This window comes from Pinus tabuliformis, chromosome 6 (genome assembly GCF_031772625.1).
Source record: "Pinus tabuliformis cultivar Carrire ecotype Pingquan chromosome 6, CPIR1, whole genome shotgun sequence".
Taxonomy (NCBI): Eukaryota; Viridiplantae; Streptophyta; class Pinopsida; order Pinales; family Pinaceae; genus Pinus; species Pinus tabuliformis.
The window spans coordinates 175,711,689-175,738,308 of record NC_142292.1 but is presented as its reverse complement, the minus strand read 5'-3'; the positions used below and the strand labels follow the sequence as shown (position 1 = coordinate 175,738,308).

General features: G+C 37.7%; 2 protein-coding genes across 2 annotated transcripts in view; both read right to left on the bottom strand.

Annotated features, from left to right (window-relative positions):
• The window catches only part of LOC149258044 (germin-like protein 8-2), a 41,070-nt gene extending 18,563 nt beyond the window's left edge, over positions 1 to 22,507 (bottom strand). Inside the window, exon 1 of the mRNA XM_089398242.1 lies at positions 22,380 to 22,507. Coding sequence (XP_089254368.1) covers positions 22,380 to 22,507 — 128 coding nt within the window. The remainder of the gene's footprint in view (positions 1 to 22,379) is intronic.
• An 876-nt stretch (positions 22,508 to 23,383) lies between these two features.
• LOC149258043 (germin-like protein 8-2) lies at positions 23,384 to 24,159 on the bottom strand. Its single transcript, XM_089398202.1, has 2 exons — positions 24,030 to 24,159; positions 23,384 to 23,925 (listed from the first exon to the last, which is right to left on the bottom strand). The coding sequence occupies exons 1-2, from the start codon at positions 24,157 to 24,159 to the stop codon at positions 23,384 to 23,386; spliced, it is 672 nt and encodes a 223-aa protein (XP_089254328.1).
• Positions 24,160 to 26,620: the final 2,461 nt, after the last annotated feature.

The window sequence follows — 26,620 nt, the reverse complement described above, 5'->3', positions numbered from 1 at the left end:
TAGACAAAACATAGAGATGCACAAGAATGAAACCAAATCTCATTAATCAAACTACTTGGACAACCAGTACATAATATAGGCACATATAGAGAGCTTCTAAGACAATCTAGATCCAAATAATTCAGATCACCAACACACAACACAAACTACGAAGACACAACTCATGACAGTTAGACTCAAACACTAACTACGAGAACACAAATTATTAACTCTATCTAGACATATCATTTCTACATTATTCCAACATCCACCCTTAATGGAGAAATGGACTTTCAGCAATGCCTAGTTGTTGTCTACATATTTCAAAGTTCATCTTTCCAAGAGGCTTGGTAAAGATTCCAGCTACATTCTCACTTGTATTACAATAGACTAATTGAGTCTCATTTGATTGTATCTTTTCTCTTACAAAATGATGCTCAACTTCAATATGTTTTTTTTGGCATGATAAAATGGATTATTTGCAAGCTTCATGGAACTTTGATTGTCACATTTGATGCTTGTTAGTCCTTTTTATTTTTCTCCATCATCTTTAAGAATCCTCCTTAACCGAATAGCTTCACAAGTTGCATTGGTCAAGGCTTTGTGTTCATCTTATGTGGATGACAAAGAAACAATTGGTTGTTTCTTGATGCTCCATGATACGACGCCCGATCCTAAATTGAATTCATATCCAGAGGTTGATCCTCTATCATCAAGATTTCCAGCCCAATCTGAATCAGAAAAACATGCCAAATCAACATCAGATTCATCACTATACAAAATACCAAAATAAAGTGTTCCCTTCAGATATCAAAGGACTTTCTTTGCCGCTTTCCAATGGATTTCACAAGGCTTATCCATAAAATGACTAAGGATATTGATAGAATACACTATATCTGGCATGGTGGTGGTGAGGTAGTTCAAACTTCCCACCAATTGACGATACAAAGTTCCATTCACTTCTTTAGATCCATCATCATTATACAACTTGGCATTCTGTTCCAAAGGAGTAGACGTTGGTTTTGCATTCAAACATATGAAATATTTCAAGGATTGTCTTACCAAATTCCCTCTAAATTTCAAGACCCAAACAATAATACAATTCACCAAGATCCCTCATTTCAAATACATGTGACAACTGAATTTTAATTTCTTCAATCAACCTGAGTGCATTGCTTGTTATGATAAGATCATCAACATACAGAGATATGAAGGCAATGTTCCCATATTCATCTCTCTTGATGTACAAGTTAGGATCACTTTTGCTTCTCACAAAACCTTTTTTCATAAAAGAATGAATCAATTTTCACATACCCAGATCTTGGTGCTTGTTTCAAACCATACAAAGCTTTCTTTAACCTGCAGACAAGATGCTCTTGTCCCTGCTTTACAAACCCTTCAGGCATAACCAAATAAACTTGTTCTTTTAATTCACCATTTGAGAAAGTTGAATTGACATCTAACTGATGCATTTTCCAATTTTGTTTTGTAGCTAATGCAATCATGATACTAATTATATTCAATTTAGCTACAGGTGCAAAAGTATCTTCATAATCAATGCCTTCTTTTTGTGAATACCCTTTTGCAACCGATGTAGATTTATACTTATCAATACTATCATCAACATTAAACTTTGGTTTGAAAAACCATTTGAATCCTATGGGGACTTTATCTTTAGGCAATTCTGTTAATTCTCATGTGTCATTCTTCATTATAGAGTTGTATTCCTCATTCATTGCATCTCTCTGTTCTTTATATTCTTTAGCTTCTTCATAAAATGAAGGTTCTACAACATTCATTACATGAGACATCAATGCATAATCTTTATATCTTATAGGTGGCTGAATTTGACGTGATGACCTCCTTAGAATTTTATTGCTTTCATCCTTCTTTCTACTTTGTGGAGTCTCTTTTTCTCTTCTTGGAGTGTCATGACTATTGGATGCTTCCTGCTCTTGAACCTGTACATGTTCTTGTTCCTGTTGTTGTACCTGTTCATGTTCCTATACAAAACATGCTTCTATTTTGCAATAATCATCAATATCATGCCATACAACTGTGTTATTCATTTTATCACCTTCATCCTCATTTTAATGAATCACCACATCCCTACTTGCAAGAAATCTATGTGAACTAGGATCGAACAACTTGTATGCCTTTTGATCATCACAATAACCAATGAATGTGCACTTAATTGATTTTGCATAAAGTTTTCTTATTTCATCTTTTGGAATATGTGCAAATGCCTTGCATCCAAAACTCTTTTTGGTTTATGTCCATCAAATGATTCAAAAGGTGTTTTCAGATTTAAACTTTTGGTTGGACTCCTATTTTTAAAATAAACAATAGTACTAATGGCTTCGGCCCAAAAACCATTAGATATGTGTCACATTTTATTTTAAGTGAAACCATGCAAAGGTAAAGAGAATTTGACTTGTAGTTTTCAACCCATATGTGAAGCAAAGATTTGGTAGAAATAATAAAGCCAAGAAGCTAAGAAAGTCAAAGAAATAACAAGATTTGTTTGAGATCTAATTGAAAGAGTTGGAAACCAAAAGGAAAAATAATGTTTTGGCAATAAAATGCATAGACTAATCCATTGATGGCAACATTCTTCCCCTCCTTGTAGATGCAAAGACAATAAAGTAGGCTTGGGATATCCTTGAGAGGATCTTTTGTGTAAGGAGGAGTAATCAAGTTGAAGATAGTAGTGTCGTACAAACTACTGCAACAGTGCTTCAAAATAAAAAGGAAGTTGGATATATAACAATAGATCTATAGAAAGATGAAGAGTTTAGTGAATCCCACTTGAAAGTGGATGGTAATGGGGTGTTACCACCAACACCTAAGTTTGGCATAGTTAAAGCTACCAATGGAGCAACAAGAGGTTTGGTGGATCCAACAATCAAATTTTTTTATGTTAACTTTGATGAAGAAAAATTAACTAGTGACTAGTGGTTACACATGATGCAACATAAATATATCATTGATATGTTGTTATTTGGTGAGAGAGGACCACTTTCGTATGGAAGACAAGTGGAAGACAACCTATTTGCAGCAAAAGAGGTTGGTAAAGAAGTGGAAAATAAATATTATGATGTAATGCTAGAGGTAGAGAAGGAAGAGGAAGAGGAGAAACCTCTCATTGTAGAGTAGAAAGAACAAAATAAATATGGTTCTACAAATGTTTCTCATATAAAATTAAAATTTATTTTGAGTGTGCAAGTAAATAGGAAAATCATCTTCCAACTCTATTAAAATGAGATCATGAAGAAAATGTCATAGAACAAGAAACAAAATTTGAAGAAAAATTAAAGTTCCTTGAAGCAAGGTTTGAAACACCAGGTTTTGATGAAGTCTGCATAGAAGTTGAAAACTTGAAGTTGAAACACCAGGTTTTCATGAAGTCTGCATAGAAGTTGGAAAGCTCTGGTGAGCACAGAGGCAGAAACAGGAGGAGAGGCTCCGAACAAGGCTGGCACAACCTACTGAGTTCCTGGATTCTGGCTGTTCAGTCCAGAGAAGGCCACTGCGTTGACATGGCCAATGTTCTTTTGGAAATGCACAAGACGTCGAGGGAACACAAACACATATACCTTCTCCAGTGTTGTGGAGAACAGAGTGTTGTTAGTGGTGATAAAGCCAACCAAGAGAGTACTCTCGATCACCACCAAGATTTCGGTGGCCCGCGGATGTGTGTGAGGAGGGTTGAGGCCGAGAGGAGCAGCGAAATAGAGGCGGACCAACAAAATTCCCAAGGTGTTACAAAAGCTGGCGTTATAACGAATCCCAACTGGTTACTGGTATCTCCTGGTTTATCTAGGCCCCTCAACCAGAAGTCGTTTGCTGTGACCGTCATCGCATTCTTACATGGAAACCCGTTCACAATAATTGCACAATTCAAATCAAGCAATATATATATATCAAATGTTATTCACCCATGATCAGCTAGCAGACATTTGCAAATGCACAAGACATACATATTATATTACATGTAATTACAACATGGAAACATTACCATTGATTTGCATATCAACAACGCAAATGTCTTGTAAAGGATCTGGATCACTTGCACGCAAAATAACAATACCATTCGCCTATGATAAGATCACTAGTACTGCAACTGCTAACGCCGGAAAGGATTCCATGGCTGCAACTCACTATTTTTCTTTTATTCTATTCGAAAATAAATAGAGATGGACTGAATTTGATTATGAATGGAGAGAGTTCTGGTTAGTTAGAGTCTAAAGAATAATAAAAAACTCAAGCAATGGTTAGTTAGAGTCGAAAGAATACAAAAAGCTCAAGTAATCAATATATATGTTTGTCTGTTGGGAGGATATGGTCAATTGCGTATTTTCTTTCGACATTCAAAAAAAGAAAAAGTCTACCTTTATCTAATATGTTTTATATTGTATTTTAAAAATGAAAAAGTTTGGTTTCATATAATGTGTTTTACTTTTTTCAAACTAAAAAAATTGTACACTGATCCGGAGTTTGTTTTAGATTGTCTTTTAAGAATGAAAAAGTCTACTTTCATATAACATGTTTTAGATTGTCTTTTAAGAATGAAAGATGCCTCCTTTCAAGGGGGATGCTTCCCCATCAAATTGTATAAGTACCAATTCAAATTAGTTCCTAGGGGCATGAAATTTTTGGACTTGTAAAGAAAAATTGTTATTGAGCAATTCTACTTTCATTTATAGCAGGGATGTACTTGATTTGATTTGAGTAATGAAGTTTGGTTTCATTTCCAGCTTCTGAGGCTTGGTTTCCCTCATAGGAATTTGAGTATCCTTGGGATTGGCCATCCTAGGAGCCTCAGGTCCTTACTATACAATTTGTTTATCTTCTTTGCATTTCTTAGTCACTTACATATCTTATTCTTGCATTTTGTATTTTTGCATTTAGTATTCATGCTTCATTTGTTGTAGGTTAAATTAGTTAAATTATTGAAATAATTTGATTTTTAGGTCATACATATAGTTAAAATTATGAAGCATCGTTATAACAACTCTACAAAATCATATTCATCATCGAGTTACTTGGATTAGTTTACTAGTTGATAATTTTGAAATTTCTAGTTTCAGTAATAAATTTTTGTTGAATTTTAGCACATGTTAATGAACCTATTTTGAGTTTATTCCACTTATGTTGAAGTTTAAAAACATTCAAATTAATAAAAAAAAATCACCCCATAGCATTTTCACTATATTAGGTGAGGAATTTGAGTATTTAGATCAACTTACTAGTTCATTGTTATGAAATTTCTGGTTTTTAGTTGTAAATTTCTGTTGAATTTTAGCACATGCTAATGAAGATCTTTCAAGTTGGTTCCACATAGATTTAATCCTAAAAAAATTAAAATTAATATAAAAAATTCCCGCAACATTTTCATTTTATTAGCTTAGGAATTTGGCAGGTTAACTCGAGAAATAAGCTTGTTAGAAGTTTCATGTAGCAGAATGGAGGTATCTTGCAACAATCTTGTAGTAACACAAATTTCCCTAAATTTCTTCTAGAATTACATCCAAAGATTTTCCTTTATTTATCATCACTCCATAATTTCGTTTAAACATTTAAGATGGATTTGAGAATACCAGAGACTCCATAGGTACTTTGCTTCATAGTTTGATATGGATTCTCTCCGCTACTAGAATTAACCAAGATCTTTTAATTCTGTGATGTTAACAGAATTGCATGTGAAAGAGTATGAAAAACTGTATGTGCATGCTTTAAAGAAGAGCAAAAAATAATGACAACCATTAAATCAAAGAACACAAACAAGTTGATAATGAAGTTCACCAAGTGTGGGTTACGTCTACGGGCTAGATGTTAAGAGTGGGGAGGCTGTTTCATTAAATGTTGAAGAATGATGTTAAGTACATGGAACATTATTTGTCATTACAAGGGTAAAATCCCTCAAATAGAGTGGGATTTCCCTCCATGAGACGTTCTCCTATAAGATCTCTCACTCATATGGGCCCTCCTTTAGCATGAAAAGATAATAAATTCTCATATGACATTGCATACAAGTATCTTTCAACATAATGGTAACAAGGATCTCAACAACAAAATCATCATCTCAGAAAATCAAAAGAAAGACATAGCATCACTACATCATATACCTCCACTTCCGAGAATGGCATGAAAACCAAATCTTAGTTACAAAAACAGACATCATCATTAAATTTGTGGCACGAAATCATGTTAAACAACTATAAACTTGACCCCTTTTTGACACTGTCAAATCTGGACCCTCGGGAATCTCAAAGATTCTCCAAAGATTCCTTATTAATGACTCCCTAAAATCTTGCTGCTCAGATGACCATTTTGAGTCCACCATCGTACTCCTTGTAAAATTTTGATAAAAATGACTATAAAGTTGGCATCATTCTACCTTTATAAAAAATCAGCCTCTAAGGGAATCTTTTAGATTCCTCAAGCTTTTGCAAAATGAATATTCTCAAAATGGTTATGTCTTCAAAAACATGCCATCCGAATTTCGCTATTATTGGGTTCAACACTGCCTCTTTTGTCCCAGGTGAATGAATGTTTGGGTTTAAATATGTGTTTTTGCACAAACAATACAAAGACAAGCCACTTGGGCAATTGGTGGCAGGGTTAATTTGGGCAAGGGAGGTCGGTGGTTCCAACCCTCCCCTCACTTGAAATTTTGTGTGGTTACATCACGATTTTGGTGTTTTACACAATTTGGTGGTAGAGGTGCGTTTAGCCTGCCATGTTGGGCAGGCTGGCCACTGGTCAATGTGAGTTCAAACCCTGTCGACCCATTGTATTCTGCCATGTTGTGCTGTTTGGTTGGGTGGGTCTGCCATTGGGTGGCCCACCCACCTTTTTTTACTATATCATATAACAATTTCGTTGGGGGTGGCAGCCCACCACCCCTTTTTTATATTTTTTTCATTTTATTTAAACAATATGGTCAAAATTTTCCTACCGAATTTTTAGGATCACTGGCAAAATTAAAGAGGCAAAATAATTCGCCCGTTTTAGCAGCTATTGTAACATGATTGTTTTGATAATTTAAATTTTCTTATATAATAGGTTTTGGTACTTTAGAAATAATAAATGGGTCTGCAAGAGTAAAATACACCCTCAAAATGTAAATTTAAGTCTCATTAGCTGGTTGATTTAATTAATCATGCATTTAAACATGATTAAATCATGTAATAAAGTAAATTCAAACATGGTTTAAAAACAACCGAGAATGAATTTTAAAAAACAGAAAGTGGTTTTTGCTTATAACATCCTCATGTACAAAAACCACTCTCAGTTTTCTAACAACTATTATGGTTTTGGAGATACAAATGCATCTTTGAAGGCATGTTTTCCAGAAATTTCATGTTTTAGTCACCTTTTTGAAGAGAATATGGTGGCTAAAAAATGATGAATCTTGGGAAACTAGAGGAGGTTTTTGTTCCTACAATTCTATTATACAAAAACCTCTCTCCGTTTTGTAACAGAGGTTATGGTTTTGGATATTCGGATGAATCTTTGCAGGCATGTTTTCGAGAATTTTCCTTTTCTTAGTGAGTGTTTTCAAATGCAGTTTCCAAGCAGGGGGAAACGAATTTTCAAAAAATGAAAGGGGTTTTGCTGCTAACATCATCATTTACAAACACTTGTCTCAGTTTTCTAACATCTATTATGTTGGGAGACACAAAGGTATTACAGGACCCTATTTTTCAGAATTTCAGGAGGAAAAAGCTCAAAGAGAGTTAGTGACTTGGAGGTCACCTGATCAAATATGAGTTGCAATCAAATTTAGATTTCTCTTCTTGATAAAAAAAATCCTCAAGGATAGTACTAGAACTCTTCAAATAGTTTTAGTTACCTTTATTTGTGTTCTATTTTTGTAATACAGTTTTCTGATATTTGTAATAACTCATGATCTTTTTATCAAGATATTCTGTGAGGAAATTGTATAAATAATCAATTGAAGTAATATGGATTGGATTTTGATGCCAAGGCTCTTAAAGTATGTAATAGCTTCTCTTATAGAATTTTAATGAAAGCCTTCCAGCTCCAGTTATGACAAAATTTTGTGATTCTTGTATGTCTTGCTAGTGTTTTCATAACTTGTTTCTACATATGTTGAAAGAAATTGTAGGAAGGTTTGGGTAAGGTAGATTAAGTCTTAATCTCCCTGTAATTCCCTGCAAAATCATAACCTTTACAAAGAGATTAGTTTGTCAGACTATCTGTCTGAAATAACTCCTCCTGGAATCAGTTTCACTTTGGCCTTCTGTTACCTTTGAATATGTTTTTGTTGGGCTGTAGAAATCTTCTACACACATCTAAATTTCCCTAGTTGTTAAGTAGTCGGTCTGACTGCTCAATTATTAGGAATCCCCTTACATTCTTCTACCATAATTCTTGAAAAAGCGAAGTCATTCTGTCGGGCTCGAAGCTGACACTTTCAGAAGGGACCCTGTGAGAGAGGCCTTTAATCATGATTAGGGATTATCATTGATCACCAACCATACCTAATAAAACCATAAATCTGGCCATTGTGCTTCAAAGGCTTTTGTTCAGTGACAGATGAACAATGTTAAACAAATCCTCGTAATAACTGATGGAGCCACCTCTGTTTCAAGGGCCAAATTGAACCTAAAGGCTAGTTGAGTTGGTTTCCTGGCATAGTTTTTGCATCCAAGGATTGCCTACAGGAAACGGGTACAAAATCTGGCGCCATTGCCGGGGAGCGAAGTAACGAATATATATTTCTCCGAGGAGTGATAATGATTAGATATATTCTTTTCTGGTGAACAAGGAGTAGACATTTATTATTGGTTGCATTAATTTCACCTGGCGACACCACTTTGTCATATGGCGATTCCACTGGGTGACCAATCCTACTGTTTTGAAATTTCAGCTACCTTTACTGCTATGCAAGGTTCATTGATACTTTCAATCAGTAGTATATGTCTCTCACTCTCAGCCATGGTCAAAAATCTAAAATGTCTATAGAGGATGCAACTTTTAAAGTACACCTATGAGTATAGGTTTTCCATGGGATTTTATGTTCATATTGTATATATTCTTCATATTTTCAGCTCCTCGCAACATGGTTTGTCAATAAATCCACTTCACACTTGGTTACATTGGAAAGAGGATTACACCTAATAGTGTAAATTTTTTCAGTTCAGTTAGATAGAGTTGTTGGGATTAAATGGATATTTTGAGTTTCAATATGTAGTAGATCAACATGTTCGTTGTTTACGAGTGGTGTGATTTGAAGAGTATATGATAGATCAACTTATATTTTCAGTCTTTAGAAATTTTCAATTTTCAGATTTGAATATGAAAGAGTATCTGAATTAGTGCAGGCATATGGTTGCATTTCACAGTTGTAGGTTGTAGTGTGTAGTGTGCAGTAGTAGAGTATTCAAATGAAAACACTGATCCATGGAGATTCGTTATATTTCGACATAAGATGGAAAATTAGTGGTTGGTGGTTTTATGGTATGACTCCATGCCCAACACTAAAGGCAACCGGTCTACTAGTTCTCTGCATCCCACAGGGGGAATCAGTCCCAATTGAAGCTGATGTTGTAACATGATTAGTTTTGATAATTTAAGTTTGCTGATATAATAGGTTTTAGTAGTTTAGAAATAATAAATGGGTCTGCAAGAGTAAAATGCGCCCTTAAAATGTAAATTTAAGTCTCATTAGCTGGTTGATTTATTAATCATGCATTTAAACATGATTAAATGATGTAATAAAGTAAATTCAAACATGGTTTACAAACAACCGAAAATGAATTTTCAAAAATGGAAAGAGGTTTTTATTTATAACATCCTCATGTACAAAACCCACTCTCAGTTTTCTAACAGTGGTTATGGTTTTGGAGATACAATTCCATCTTTGAAGGCATGTTTTCCAGAAATTGCATGTTTTAGTCACCTTTTTGCAGAGAATATGGTGGCTAAACAAAGATGTATCTTGGGAAACTGGAGGAGGTTTTTGTTCCTCAGATTAACAGAGGTTATGGTTTGGGATATTTGGATGAATCTTTACAGACATGTTTTCCAGAAGTTTCCTTATTTCAGCCATGGTTTTCAAATGCGGTTTCTGAGCAAGGGGGGAACAAATTTTCAAAACATGAAAGAGGTTTTTGTTGCTAACATAATCATTTACAAAAACCTCTCTCGTGTTTCTAACATCTATTATGTTTTGGGAGACACAAAGGTATTACATGACCCTATTTTTCAGAATTTCGGGAGGAAAAAGCTCAAAGATAGTTAGTGACTTGGAGGCCACCTCATCAAATATGAGTTGCAACCAAATTCGAATTTCTCTTCTTTATAGAAAAAATCCTCAAGGATAGTACTAGAACTCTTCAAATAGTTTTAGTTACCTTTATTTCTGTTCTATTTTTTTTAATACAGTTTTCAGATATTTGTAATAGCTCTTGATATTTTTATCAAGATATTATGTGAGGAAATTGTATAAATACTTCATCAATTGAAGTAATATGGGTTGGCTTTTGATGCCAAGGCTCTTAAACTACGTAATAGCTTCTCTTGTAGAATTCTAATGAAATCCTTCCGGCTGCACTTATGACAGAATTTTGTGTTTATCGTATGTCTTTATAGTGCTTTCATAACTTGTTTCTACATATGTTCAAAGCAATTGTAGGAAGGTCTAAGGTAGATTAAGTCTTAATCTCTTTGTAATTCCCTGCAAAATCATAACCTTTAGAAAGAGATTAGCTTATTGGATTATTTGTCCAAGATAAGTCCTCTTTGACTGGTTTTTGCTTTATGTTTTCTGATAGCCATTAAAAGAGATTAGCTTATTAGACTATCTGTCTGAAATAGCTCCTCTTGGAATCGGTTTCACTTTGGCCTTTTGTTACCTTTGAATATGTTTTTGTTGGGCTATAGAAATCTTCTACACGCATCTAAATTTCCCTAGTTGTTAAGTAGTCAGTCTGACTGCTCAATTATTAGGAATCCCCTTACATTTTTCTGCCATAATTCTTGAACAAACTAAGTCATTCTGTCAGGCTGGAAGCTGACACTTTCAGAAGGGACCCTGTGAGAGAGACCTTTAATCATGATTAGGGATTATCATTGATCACCAACCATCCCCATTAAAACCATAAATCTAGCCATTGTGCTTCAAAGGATGTTGCTTAGTGACAGGTGAACAATGTTAAACAAAGCCTCGTAACAACTGAGGGAGCCCCCTCTCGTTCAAGGGCTAGCTTGAACCTAAAGGCTAGTTGAGTTGGTTTCCTGGAGTAGTTTTTGCAGCCAAGGACTACCTACGGGAAACAGGAACAACAACAGGCAAAAAAGTAACTTTGATATTAGTTTTTGTTGATAATTTATTTTTTATAAAATTCTAGTTATTTTTCACTAAATTATCTATAAATATTATATAATTTTTGTTTTATTGTTTTAGATTTATTTGTACATTAGTAATTCTGTTCTACTTTTATTTTACAAATAAAATCAAATTACATGTTAGAAGTTCAATTTAAAAACTCATTATCTAATATAGTTCATTGCTTCTAAAATTAGATGCATTTAAAAATAATGTGTAATAATTCTAAATAAAATTTAATTCTATAAATAATGTTTCGTTAGCACACGGTACAATTAAATATATTTTATTTCTTTCAAATTATTTAGGAAAATTTTCAAATGGTCCACCCTGATATGTTGCATGCAAAAAAAACATAGAAAAAAGAACAATAACATCGCCAATGGTTCTTGTTATCCATGTTTTTAAAAATTAAATGTTATTATATTTATTCTTTTAATTTTTGTTTGAACATGACAAGTTCAATTTAAATGTCCACATCTTCCTGTATAATTAAAAATACTAGATTGAATTTAACGTGTGCCATAGACTGCACATGACGTGCATGATGTAATGGCTGGGGCGGATGGTTTTCACACCCCCCAGTCAGGTTCGAATCCTGCGGAGTATGATGTAACAAGTGTAATGAGATGGGTCCCACCGAAGCTTACAAAAAAAAAAACGTGTGCCATAGACTAATATGAACTACATAAAAATCTAATAAAGGCTTCATGCAAAGCCTTGTTTTATATTAGTAAATGTATTAGATTGGAAATTGGAAAATCTTATTGTTTTCTTCACACTCAAAAACTTACCCTTCACCTTCGGTCTACTACTTAAAATGTCATTGATATTTCTGGATAATCTATTTTCAAGTCCGTTGCTTCCCAATCATTCTGATTATATATTAATGAGTTTGCATCACAATTAATATAGAATTTAGCATATGTACACATATATGAAATTGAAAATACAAGATATGGAATTTGGGTTAAATAATTTTCTGATAAAAATAAAGAATTAAATTTATTGATTAAATTGGCTGGTGTAATAGATTATGTTAAAAGAAATAAATGGAAAGGTAAAATTAGTACAAATATGGTGTGCAGTCATTGACGAAAATGCGTAGTCATATCATGCAAAAAAAAAGAAAAATATTTAGTCTTACAATGTCATCTCCATTTGGTGAACATTGTAAAGTATACGGTGAATCCATTTTGGATTCTTGAGCCACCATTGTTGCATAAAGGGAAATGTGTAGCTACCACTATTCAAGCGTCACCATTTTTGCACACAAGGAGAAGTTAGTGATCTTGGTAATATCTGCAGATTCAATTGATATGTTGAGTGGAATCTACAGGGGCATGTTGTTCGGAGTGCAATCATCTGTATGAGGAGAACTATCACTAGAAATAGTCAACAATGGTTGTCATTGGCTTGTAGTGCCACCGATATATTGAGAAAAGAATGTGTCGTGCTAGCCGCCACTGTGAGCCATAACCACATCCATTTTGGAACTACTACACACCTACATGCGGACTCTTAGTTAGAGCATGGGACTACATGCAAGGTTCCTTCTGCATGCTTTACTCCTTGATTTTCTCCTTCTTTAACTCCGCAACGGGTTAGTTCTTCTGCATTATTTACTCCCTGATTTGCTCCTTCTTTAACTCCACAACTGGTTAGTTCTTCTGCATGATTTACTCCCTGATTTTCTCCTTCTTTAACTCCGCAACTGGTTAGTTCTTTTGCATGATTTACTCCCTGATTTGCTCCTTCTTTCACTCCACAACTGGCTAGTTCTCTCCGGAAGTTGTTGTAGGTGTTGAGTCTTCTCATTGATCACCACTATGGTGCATTACCTTGGGATCTTCACCCAGTAATGCTATATCATGAGCATTGTAACCTATTTTCTAATGAATCAGTCTTTTCTTCTTTCGATTTTCTTTTAGTGTTTTTGCTCTACAACGCTGTGTGTTCAGCCTTTACTAGCTAGATTCATCTGTGCAGGTTTTCTAACACATTTACATGGTATCAGAGCCCACAGGTTGCTAGATAAAAAGCGCACCAGTACTTTATTTTGCATGTATTACAGCAAGATCGAAGATCGAAAAAAAAATGGAGTTTCCCAAAGCATCGATCCTAACACCGTACAACTATCATGAATGGAAGGACCAAATGGCTCGATACCTTCATGATAAAGGGTTGTAAAGGATTATCATGGCTACAGAAGTGGAACTCACTTCAGCCATAGAGAAATCCAAGTACCTCAATCGTATGGATGAGTCCCACGAATCCATATGCATGTGCATCTCTCCAGAGTTGCAGTTTAATCTATGTGCCTGCAATACTCCCAATGAGATTTGGAAAAAGGTTGAAGAACTCTACGGGAATCAGGATGAGATGAAAGTACATCTGCTCGAAGTGGAGCTTTTGTCATTGGATCCACGGAACTATGACAGAATTCAAGACTTCTTCACCAAATATAATGACCTATTGCTGCAACTCAAGGGTTGTGGAATTGACAAATCCAAGGAGGAGAGTCGCGAAGTTCTCTCTATTATGTCAAAGCTCGGATCGGAATACTCAATCTTTGTGTCTACATTTCATTCAGTAAGGCTCGCAACAGGTAAATCCTACACTATGCCTTCTCTCAAAGAATTTATGGAGTCCCTTATTTTTGAGCAAGATAAACTCATTGGCATGGGGAAAATCAAACCTCCAAAAGCGCATGCACTTGCTATGCATGATGGCAGCCACAATAAAAATCACAGACTTGATTCAAATCAGAAAAATTAGCAGTAAAAGGACAAGGGAAAAGCGCATTCCCATCCAAAGAAGGAAGGGTACACCAAGCCCTTCAATGACTCCTCCAGCTCGAGAAATGAGAAAGGGAAGAAAGGAAACAAATGCACCTATTGTCAAAGAGGATTCCATCCAAAATCATCTTGCATGAAGAAACAAATTGACCAAATGGTATAAATCCTTCAAAAGCACAACCTTGGGGACCACATCCCTCAGGGCGCCAAAAATAAAACTGAGGATACGCCACATGGGAAAGGTAACAATTTTCATGCTTTAGTTGCAATTAATTCTTCTCCTGATGCATGGATTATAGATTCTGGTGCATCACATCATATGGATGCTGCAAAGGAAGTCTATTCCTCTTTGTATGCATGCAAAGGACCTCCCATCCTCATGGGAGATGACTCACCTATTGAGGTCATCGGAAAAGGTAAAGTGGAACTTTTACACGGAAGCTTTGAAGATGTGCTTCATGTTCCAAAACTTTTGGTAAACCTGCTTTCAGTTTATCAGATCACTGATTCTGGCACCGGAAAGAGAATGGAATTCACTCCAGATGCAGTGAACATATATGAATTACATAGCAGCTCCAAAATTGCAACCGGTGAGGTAAACAATGGAGCCAAATTGTATACATTTTCTGAATTTATTGAATCTGAATCCTCCTTATTGCTTACACATGCTGATGATAGTAGTAGGCTTTGGCACGAGAGGTTTGGTCACTTAAATTACAGGTATATGCAGCAGCTAAGCAAGAATGAGATGGTGGAAGGCTTGCCAAATATCAGTTTCTCCAAAAGAGTTTGTGAAGGGTGTGTCCTCGGCGAACATCCTAGAGAAAAGTTTGACACCAGCAAGACTCACAGAGCATCCTCTCCTCTAGATCTGATCCATAGTGATCTCATGGGTCCTTTTCCTCATCCTTCCATTAACAAAGCAAGGTATGTGCTTACATTTATTGATGATTTCTGACGGTATACTTGGGTGTATCTTCTCAGGAACAAATCTGAAGTTTTTGCGCACTTTGAAGATTTCAAAGCACTAGTTGAGACACAGTCAGAGAGAAATATCAAAGCCCTCTGTACAGACAATGGGGGGGAATATGTTAACACACCACTTCAGAACCTTTTCCTTCATTCTGGCATACAGTTGCAGTACATAGTTCCATACACTCCGCAACAGAACGGAGTTGCTGAGAGAAAGAACCGATCTCTCAAAGAGATGGCTTCCTGCATGTTGCATGCTAAGTCACTACCTCATAAGCTATGGGATGAAGCACTTAATTGTGCTAAGTACATCCATAACAGATCTCCTCATAGCTCTGTCAAGGACCAGACCCCCTCTAAGGCTTGGAGCGGCACTAAACCAGAGGTCACCCACTTCCGTGTTTTCGGCTCCTGAGCATGGGCTGGGATCCCCTCTGAAAAGAGGAAAGATCTTGATCCACAGAGCATTGAGTGCATCTTTGTTGGATACCCTGATGGTGTGAAGGGATATCGGCTCCTGATTTCCTCTACAGACAAGCTCATCATTGAGCGAAGTGTCAAATTTGAGGGAAGTCTCTCGCATGCACCTCAATTGCCACATGTAGACACCTTTTATCTACCTCATGTCTGAGATGATGACTCAGTATGTACTCAGATGCAGATACAGAGCATGCAGATGCCGAGGTAGAGCATGCAGATGCAGAGATAGAGTCTTCAGATACAAATCTAGTGCATGCATATGATCATCCACATCCAAGCCCAGATCGGGCTTCTAGCAGTGAATCATATTACCCTGTCATAAATCAGAGAACAAGGACCTTACGTGAGATATATGCACAAGACCACCCAGCTGCTAGAAATGGTCTTGTGGGGGGTAATTTTGATCTACAGAGGACTAGCTTAGAGTTTATTGAGCCTCTTCTTGTCCTCATTGCCACTGAACCATCGCCATCCTGGCATTGTCATTTGGTTCAGTCTTCTGATCCACACTCTTATGCTGAGGCTGCTGGGCATCCATCTTGGGAGTCTACCATGGAGTAGGAATATAACTCCCTCCTCGAGAACCAGACCTGGGATTTGGTGCCCCTTCCTTTAGGAAGGAAACTTGTCCGATGCAAATGAGTCTATAGGAGCAAGAGTGCTTCAAATGGGCAAATCACCAGACGGAAAGAAAGGCTAGTAGCCAAAGGCTTCCAACAAGTGCATGACATTGATTATGACGAGACCTTTGCTCCAGTAGCAAAGATGGATTCCATAGGCCTTACACTTGCCATTGCGACTGCCTAGGGATGGGAAGTACATCAGATGGATGTGAAGAATGCCTTTCTTCACGGGGACCTATCAGAGGATATTTACATGGAGCAGCCACATGGTTTCATTCAGGATTCATCTTTCGTCTGCAAACTGAAGAAATATCTCTACGGCCTTAAGCAGGCCCCGAGAGCTTGGTATGCGAAGATGGATTATTTTCTCTTATCACAACACTTTGAAAGATGTAAGTCTAATCCGAATGTTTACATGCTTAGGACACATGATTCTCTTCTTATCTTAGTTTTGTATGTGGATGATCTCCTGATCACCAGCAGCTCAGCTTCAACCATTGCTACAGTCAAGAGGGCCTTGCATGATAGGTTCTTGATGACAGACATGGGTCCATTACACTTATTTCTTGGTCTTGAGATCAGCCAGGATGCTACAGGCATCAAACTCTCTTAGGCTAAGTATGCACAGGATCTCCTCGAGAGATTTCACATGACTGACTGCAAGCCAGCATCGACTCCTTTTCTGTCTGGGGTCTGTCTTGAGGATGGAGGTGACACTCCATTAGTTGACAACACTCTCTACCGACAGCTCGTGGGGAGCTTATTGTACCTCACCCACTGCAGACCAAATCTCTCATATGCAGTAAGGGAAGTTTCCAGATACATGCAGGAGCCACATGAGATACATTGGAATGCTGCCAAGCGCATCCTCTGATATGTGCAGGGCACCATCACATTCAGGATTCACTATGCAACAGGCATTGCATTGAATCCCCTTGGCTTCACTAATTCTGATTGGGAGGGCGACAATATTGATCGCAATTCCACCTCCGGATATTCACTCTATCTAGGGTATGGCCTGTTGGCATTATGTTTCAAGTGTTGTCCTTGATGGAAACTCACTCAGAGGTTGGTACAGGTGCTCAGAGGTTGGTACAGGTGATGGCAACTTGATCAGAGGACAGATCTCAGTACAGCAGGACAAGAAAGAGATATACGCAGGTTCAGCAAGGAGAATCCGCGTGTACACGCAGGTTGGCTTCAGTAAAAGCGCGTACATGTGAAAAGTACCTTTGGTCCGTGGTAGTTAGACCTTGGAAGTTGTGCCTATGGTTTTGGACCATAATGTCTCGACGGACGTGTTGATCCCTAGTTTCGAGGTTGATGGTATTGTGTTTCTATGGTTTTGGCTCTTGGTATTGAACAAGGCCTAAGGCTATATAAGGAGAAGATCACTAGGCAAAGAAGTATGGATTATGAGTGTCTGACGCAGTGAGAGGATCTGGTATTGCTGGTTATCTGTTCGGGACGCTTGGTAAGGGTCGGATCTGACAGCGAAGGCAGAAGTAATCATTTCTAGATCTGCACGCGGGTTGCCTTTGGAGAAAGCGCGTATACACGCGGTTTTGGTACAGTGAAGTAGCGTATGCATGATAAGGGTTAATATTTCAGGTTGCTGCTGATTCTGGTGGTTGTTGCAGAGTTCTGGATTCTGGTTTGGGTTCTGTGTTCTTGATGACAGGGTTTCAGTGATACGGTATAGGGTTGTTTAATGAATTATGATGCAAGTATAAGTTGATGATTGTATTGCGGTAATGTTTGCTTTGTACTCTTGGATCCAGTCTGAAAATTGATGAAACGTGGTCCCTGAAGGTTGTAGGGTCAGCACCTACGTACTAGTAAATGGATCAGCTAGTACAAGAGCTGAGGGGGTTGTAACTCCCTTCCAGAAGTAGTTGGAAAACGAGAGAGGGTTGTAGCCCTCTGCAGGTTGTAGCCTGCGTACTGGTAAAGGACTGCACCAGTACATTGTAAAAGAAGTTTCTCATTAAAGAAGAAAGAGACGAATTGCAGCAGGTGGTTTTCACCCACATTGGGTTTCCACCTTATATCATGGTGTTCATGTGTGTGGCTCTTGTGTGATGTTCTGTTCTGTTATACTGCGCCTGTTTACTGTTAAATTGCTTAATAATGTTCTGATGCATTTACTGAAGATTAAGCTAACTGAATTATAAGATCTCTGGGTATACGCTAGTTGCATTAGACACAGTCGCGTGTACACGCGGGTTCACTTATCTGAAGTCGCGTATATGTTTCTGAGTATGAAATTGAAAAGTTTTATCTGATCTGATAATACTGATTCACCCCCCCCTCTCAGTATTATTTCCAACAATTGGTATCAGAGCAGGTCCTTCAGAGGAAGCTTGATTGCTTGAAGGAAAAGATCCATCAAAATGGCTAATCCAGAAAGAGAGGCACACATCAGGCCACCAGTCTTTGACGGGAACAATTTTACTCACTGGAAGATAAGAACCACTGCATATCTACAGTCTCTTGGAGCAGAAGCTTGGGGAATCGTAGAAGGAGGATACAAATTCCCATCAACAACTCCTACAGATCCAGCAGAGAAAAAGCAATATGAGCTCAATGCCAAAGTAGTTACTGTCCTATTGAGTACTTTGACTCAATCAGAATTTATGAAGATCATGCATTTCAAATCAGCTAAGGAAATATGGGACAAAATCGTTACAAGCTACGAAGGAGATGATCAGGTAAAAATAGCAAAGCTTCAAACTCTCAGAATCCGGTATGAAACTCTTAAGATGCGAAGTAATGAAAGCGTAGCTAATTATTTCCTGCGTATGGATGAGATTGTGAATTGTATGAGGGATCTGGGTGAAGAATTTGAGGAAGTTGTCTTAGTTCAAAAGGTTTTGAGATCTCTGTCTACTAAATTTGATTCTAAAGTATCTGCCATAGAAGAAAAGGAGAATGTGCAGAAAATTACCATGTCACAGCTTCACGGGATCTTAACTGCTTTTGAAATGCGACAAGAGGTACCACCAGAGGCCGCATTCGAAGTGTCAGAGGAAGAAGATGAGGTAAATTTTGTCAAGAATCTTGAACGGGGAACTGGACGGTTCAAAGATAAGCTACCTTTCAAATGTTTTCTATGTGGTAGAGTTGGTCACTATGCTGCTAGATGTCCTCATAACAAAGGAAAGATATATGAAGAAGATGGTAGAAGCTATTATACCCATATTAAAAGTACATTAAATGATAGTGAAGATATTAGAAGTCTCATGGCACATAAGAAGAAGAATGCTTCATCCAATAATAGCGAGGATATTAAAAGTCTCATGGCACATGAAGAGAAGAATGCAGAAACTGAAGAAGTTGCCAAATTAAAAGAACAATTGGAGACAGAAACCAGGGTAAGGGAGAAATTGCAGGATATAGCAAAAGATCAGAGCACAACTATTCAGAGACTTGAATCAAAGATCCTCTCTCTAAAAGAAGATCTTGAAGATCAAGAACATGAAGTGATCAAACTAAAGCGACAAGTGGAAGAAGGGAGAAAAGTTGAAGAAGACCTAAGGAAGCAATATCTGAAAAAGGAAGAAAAACATCAAGTTGAGGTAAATATCTTGAAAGGTAAACTAGAAGAAAAGGATAAGCTCTTACGATTTCAAGATAGTTCTAAAGTCTTGGATGATATTCTTAATAGTCAAAGATCTCCTGCTATCAAGACTGGTCTTGGTTTTCATGAATATGTTGAAGGTGAATCTAGTTCACAAGGTGAGGCAAGAAACTCTAATGAGAAATCTAAAATGCTCAAGGAACAACCAAGGAAAGAAATTCCTCAAGGAAGATCCTTTACTCCTAACTATGGACGTGATAGACGATTATTTCCTCCACTGGATAATTTTGAATGTTATGTATGTCATAATCTTGGACACGTTGCAGCCAGATGTAGAAGTCGAATGGTTCAAGAAAGATCATCGCATCCCAGGTATTTCAGAGGGTATTGCTTTGCCTGCAATGCATATGGACACAAAGCAATTGATTGTGATAGAAGGAACATGAAAAATATAAGGTGTTATACATGCAACAACTATGGGCATAAAGCAAGGGAATGCAGGAGCAGATTTCAAAATTCAAGACAAGGGGACCATACATCATCACAGTTGCAGGAATTGAAGAAGACAGAAACAGAAAGGTGTGGGATAACTCAGTCAGCTGACATAACAGACACAGGGGAATCTGAAAGTGATGAAATTCAGTATTCCATCCTGCATACGCTGATATAATGAAGACAAGTCGCGTATATACGCGAGTTACAGGCTGCAAAGTCGCGTATATGGAGAAAGGGCAGCAGAACAGACCCAGGTTCAGTCATGGTTGGCTCAGGCTCAGGGGGAGCAGAACAGACTCAGGAAATGGTTCAGACATGGTTGGCTCACACTCAGGGGGAGAATATTCTTCAAATAATTCATTGTTGGCACTATGGTTAGAAGTTGATGATACATCTTGTTGTTTGATCAAAGGAATGGTATTGCAGGCTGATGCTTATGATACAGATCTGAATGGCTGGTCTTAGAACTTGCATCTGCTCAAGGGGAGCGTGGATAGATTGGTACACTTTGGCATATACAAAGGGGGAGCCAAATCAGAAACTTCAGCATGTACTCAGGGGGAGTATGGACAGCAGTATGGACAGTAGAAGGTATACCAAAGAAGAGCATATCTTGGTAGGCCCTTTGCCCTTGATGTCAAAGGGGGAGAGTGACTTGGTGTGGTGGTTGCCATCAAGTCCAAAGGGGGAGATTGTTGGCATTATGTTTCAAGTGTTGTCCTTGATGGCAACTCACTCAGAGGTTGGTACAGGTGCTCAGAGGTTGGTACAGGTGATGGCAACTTGATCAGAGGACAGATCTCAGTACAGCAGGACAAGAAAGAGATATACGCAGGTTCAGCAAGGAGAATCCGCGTGTACACGCAGGTTGGCTTCAGTAAAAGCGCGTACATGTGAAAAGTACCTTTGGTCCGTGGTAGTTAGACCTTGGAAGTTGTGCCTATGGTTTTGGACCATAATGTCTCGACGGACGTGTTGATCCCTAGTTTCGAGGTTGATGGTATTGTGTTTCTATGGTTTTGGCTCTTGGTATTGAACAAGGCCTAAGGCTATATAAGGAGAAGATCACTAGGCAAAGAAGTATGGATTATGAGTGTCTGACGCAGTGAGAGGATCTGGTATTGCTGGTTATCTGTTCGGGACGCTTGGTAAGGGTCGGATCTGACAGCGAAGGCAGAAGTAATCATTTCTAGATCTGCACGCGGGTTGCCTTTGGAGAAAGCGTGTATACACGCGGTTTTGGTACAGTGAAGTAGCGTATGCATGATAAGGGTTAATATTTCAGGTTGCTGCTGATTCTGGTGGTTGTTGCAGAGTTCTGGATTCTGGTTTGGGTTCTGTGTTCTTGATGACAGGGTTTCAGTGATACGGTATAGGGTTGTTTAATGAATTATGATGCAAGTATAAGTTGATGATTGTATTGCGGTAATGTTTGCTTTGTACTCTTGGATCCAGTCTGAAAATTGATGAAACGTGGTCCCTGAAGGTTGTAGGGTCAGCACCTACGTACTAGTAAATGGATCAGCTAGTACAAGAGCTGAGGGGGTTGTAACTCCCTTCCAGAAGTAGTTGGAAAACGAGAGAGGGTTGTAGCCCTCTGCAGGTTGTAGCCTGCGTACTGGTAAAGGACTGCACCAGTACATTGTAAAAGAAGTTTCTCATTAAAGAAGAAAGAGACGAATTGCAGCAGGTGGTTTTCACCCACATTGGGTTTCCACCTTATATCATGGTGTTCATGTGTGTGGCTCTTGTGTGATGTTCTGTTCTGTTATACTGCGCCTGTTTACTGTTAAATTGCTTAATAATGTTCTGATGCATTTACTGAAGATTAAGCTAACTGAATTATAAGATCTCTGGGTATACGCTAGTTGCATTAGACACAGTCGCGTGTACACGCGGGTTCACTTATCTGAAGTCGCGTATATGTTTCTGAGTATGAAATTGAAAAGTTTTATCTGATCTGATAATACTGATTCACCCCCCCCTCTCTCAGTATTATTTCCAACATGGCCCTATCTGTTGGTCGAGCAAGAAGCAGGCTGCTATTGCTCTCTCTTCAGCCGAGGCAGAGTACAAAGGAGTAGGCAGAATACACTATATCTGGCCTGTTGGTGGTGAGGTAGTTCAAACTTCCCACCAATTGATGATACAAAGTTCCATTCACTTCTTTAGATCCATCATCATTAGACAACTTGGCATTCTGTTCCAAAGGAGTAGACATTGGTTTTGCATTCAAACATATGAAATCTTTCAAGGATTGTCTTACTAAATTCCCTCTAAATTTCAAGACCAAAACAATAATACAATTCACCAAGGTCCTTCATTGCAAATACATGTGACAACTGAATTTTAATTTCTTCAATCAACCTGAGTGCATTGCTTGTTATGATAAGATCATCAACATACAAAGATATGAAGGCAATGTTACCAAGTAAGAATTTCCACCATGATTAAAAATTAGATTCCATATTACAATTATTAATAATAAAGTTATAAATTAATTATTTAGTATGATTTACTTTAATCTTGACGATATATATGAAATTACTTTAGTCTGAGTGATAGCGAAGTGAATATGACAATGGCAAGAGGCCGTCCAAGAAGAATGAATTCTATTGCTCGTTCAATATTTTGTACATGATCGTCGAATTGTGGAAAAATCCTGTGCCAGTGATGTTTATTACTTGATCTTTTGTTCAATTTTTTTTATAATCTATGTAGTTCTTGGTAATTTAGGCGGTGTATCAAAGCCGTTCCTGCAGTTTTGAGTAGACTACATTTTTAAAAGAAGGATGTTGTTCTCTTTGTGAGAATGGTGGACGACTTCTTCCTCAGTTTTTGTCTGAACGGTTGAATATTGATTAACATGAGAAATTTCATAATCCAAATTAACACTGGTATGTATTTCCAAGTCTTTGTCAATCGTGTATCAAACGCAGCGTCAGATTTGAAATATTGAACTTTTATAATTAAACGCAGCGTCTGCTATTATAATTACCTCTCCCAGATAACAACATCGGGAGGTTGGTTTTATTTAACTATATAAATACCACCTCAATTGAAGGAAGGAAAGAGCGATGACAGCATCGGATCAAGATCATGAGGATGTGAACCTGCTTTGGATAATTTGGACGAGCTTGTCATCGATCTGGAAAGCTCTGGCGAGCACAGAGGCAGAAACAGGAGGAGAGGCTCCGAACAAGGCCGGCGCAACCTGCTGAGTTCCTGGATTCTGGCTGTTCAGTCCAGAGAAGGCCACTGCGTTGACAGGGCCAATGTTCTGTTGGAAATGCACAAGACCTCGAGGGAACACAAACACGTCTCCCTTCTCCAGCGTTGTGGAGAACAGAGTGTTGTTAGTGGTGATAAAGCCAACCAAGAGAGTACCCTCGATCACCACCAAGATTTCGGTGGCCCGCGGATGTGTGTGAGGAGGGTTGAGGCCGAGAGGAGCAGCGAAATCAAGGCGGACCAACGAAATTCCCAAGGTGTTTAAGCCTGGTAGCTGCGTTACAAAAGCTGGCGTTACAACGAATCCCAACTGGTTACTGGTATCTCCTGGTTTATCTAGGCCCCTCAACCGGAAGTCGTCTGCTGTGACCGTCATCGCATTCTTACATGGAAACCCGTTCACAATAACTGCACAATTCAAAATATATATATAAAATGTTATTCACCCATGATCAGCTAGCAGACATTCGCAAACGCACAAGACATACATAATTACAACATGGAAACATTACCATTGCTTTGCATATCAGCAACGCAAATGTCTTGTAAAGGATCTGGATCACTTGCACGCACAATAACAATACTATTCGCGTATGATAAGATCACTAGTACTGCAACTGCTAACGCCGGAAAGGATTCCATGGCTGTAACTCACTATTTTTCTTTTCTTCTATTCGAAAATAAATAGAGATGGACTGAATTTGATTATGAATGGAGAGCGTTGCTCCCTTTTATAACTATGCTAAATGACCCGGTGTTGCAGGTCCACCCACCGAATCCCCTCTGCCGCATACGACTGTGTCAGAGTTCTGGTTAGTTAGAGTCTAGAGTCTATAGTTATGTTTATATATATATGTCTGTCAGGAGGATATGGTCAGTTGCGTATTTTCTTTCGACATTCAAAAATAGAAAATGTCTACAGATTGTCTTTTAAAAATGAAAAAGTTTGGTTTCATATCACGTGTTTTACTTTTTCAAACTAAAAAAATTGTACAATGATCCGGAGTTTGTTTTAGATTGTCTTTTAAGAATGAAAAAGTCTGCTTTCATATAACATGTTTTACTTTTTCAAACTAAAAAAATTGTACAGGGATCGGGAGTTTGATACAGTTTGGAAGTAAATATTTAATATTTAATATTGTAAAAGTTAATATTTAATCACAAAAAATAATTAATTGATAATGGTGTTCTATATATATATATAAAGTAAGATTGTATTGGTTAACAAAATCAAAGTTTCAGTGCATAGTTCTACTATCTATTACCATTACTAGTATTTTTTAGAGCAATTTATTGAATGTAAAACTATATAGTTTTGCCCATCTCCTAATAGAGTTAGAGAGCAATATGCCGAATGGGAAATTATATAATTTTGCCCATTTGCCTGTAGAGTTATATAGCAACCTGCTTATTGGGAAACTATATAATTTTGACCATCTGTCAATAGAGTTGTTACTCTAAAACTACAAAAATTGTAAAATCTGCACTGGAGTGTTTATGGAGTCATCATACCACAAAAGACTATCAACCAAAATTTAACAATTATGAATCAAAAGAAGTTATATCAACCAACATATAACAATTTTGAATCATAAGAAGTGATACCAACCAACATTTAACAATTATGAATAAGAAGATGTGACACGTGTTTAATCTCTCGCACTAGATCCTAGAGACGTAGACGTTGTGCTAGTGCATGGAATATGACACTCAATTTGAGCAATGAAAGTGTCCATCCTCTCCACATAGAACCACAAGTTCCACTATTCTCTTTTCACATCATCAAGGCTAGCAAAAACATTATACCTATCATCTCGTTTTTCCATAAGAATACTTCCTATCAAGGTTTCCTTTTTCCAATAACAACTAATGAAAAAATACTACTCTTTTAAGTGTGGCTAGTGTCCGAAACCCACTGCCCACATTCCTCCACTAGCTCTGAATCTGAGAAGAAATGTCTTTCTCTAGCTGCTGTTGGGCACCAAATTGGCCTATCTTTTCCCTGCATTTCCACTCCTCTTTTCATCCCTTTTGTATTCGTTCACATATATTTACTGTGTAAAACTATGAGGTAATTCCCCCTTTTATCGTCTCTTGGGATATTTAATTAATGGAGTAGAGTCATGAGGGTTTTACCTATGCGAACCACTAAGACATGTTATGGCCGCTGATTATGGAGCGCAGGTGTTGACCGCACAACATATTGCAGCAGTTCCGTGATTCACGCAGCTAATCGACCACGACGAAACAACATAATTGATTTGTAGCTGTTCCCAAACCATCTTTGAATCATTCCTGTTCTTGCCCTCTCAGTGCTAGTGTTGTGATGGAACTGATGTATATCTTTGGGAATATAGTTTCTAGGTTTTGGGGAGAGATGTTATTCTCCTTTGTACTGTATAAAAGACAGGTCATTCCTGTATCAAAAGTTAGTCAGACCCTGCATTGTATTGTAACAACATTATTCAGATTAATAAGATACAAGCCTTTTTGCTCATCTATCGTTCGTTGTGAGTAATGCAACCCTGATCAGAGAGCTGGCCCTGCTCTTCTGATCAGGTGCTGCGTGTTTCCTTGCTTTGTGTGTATTGTTTATTGTTGTGTTTATTTCTTGTTTGTTGTTGCAGATTCCTTAGGTAACTGTGAATACCTTTTTAAGTTCTGCAGTTGAGTTTTTATTTCTATTTCAACAATGCTTTGATTGGTGATCACGAACCCTTGGTCGATGACAGATTGTAACCTTGCCCCTGCATATACCTTGCGTGTTTCCTTGAAAAGAATACGCACCTGGATTGATACATTAATGTAGGAAAAGGGGTGGATAAATTGTTCATACCTGGACACCAACTTTTTGGCGTCGTTGCAAGGGAGGCTAATGAGGTGCAAGACATGATCTATATTAACCAAAGGGTCAATCTCTCATCTTAGGGAGAGAACAAACTTTCTCACTCTGCTCAGGTCCTCAGCGTAGGTATTTCCTTTATTTCGTGTTTTTACTGTTTCCTGTTTTATTAGGGCTGATCTCTTGCCCTGCGGAGGGAGGAGTCCTTTGATGCCCTACTCCACGCTCTGAGCTTAGATTTCCCTTACATTTTTGTGTTTT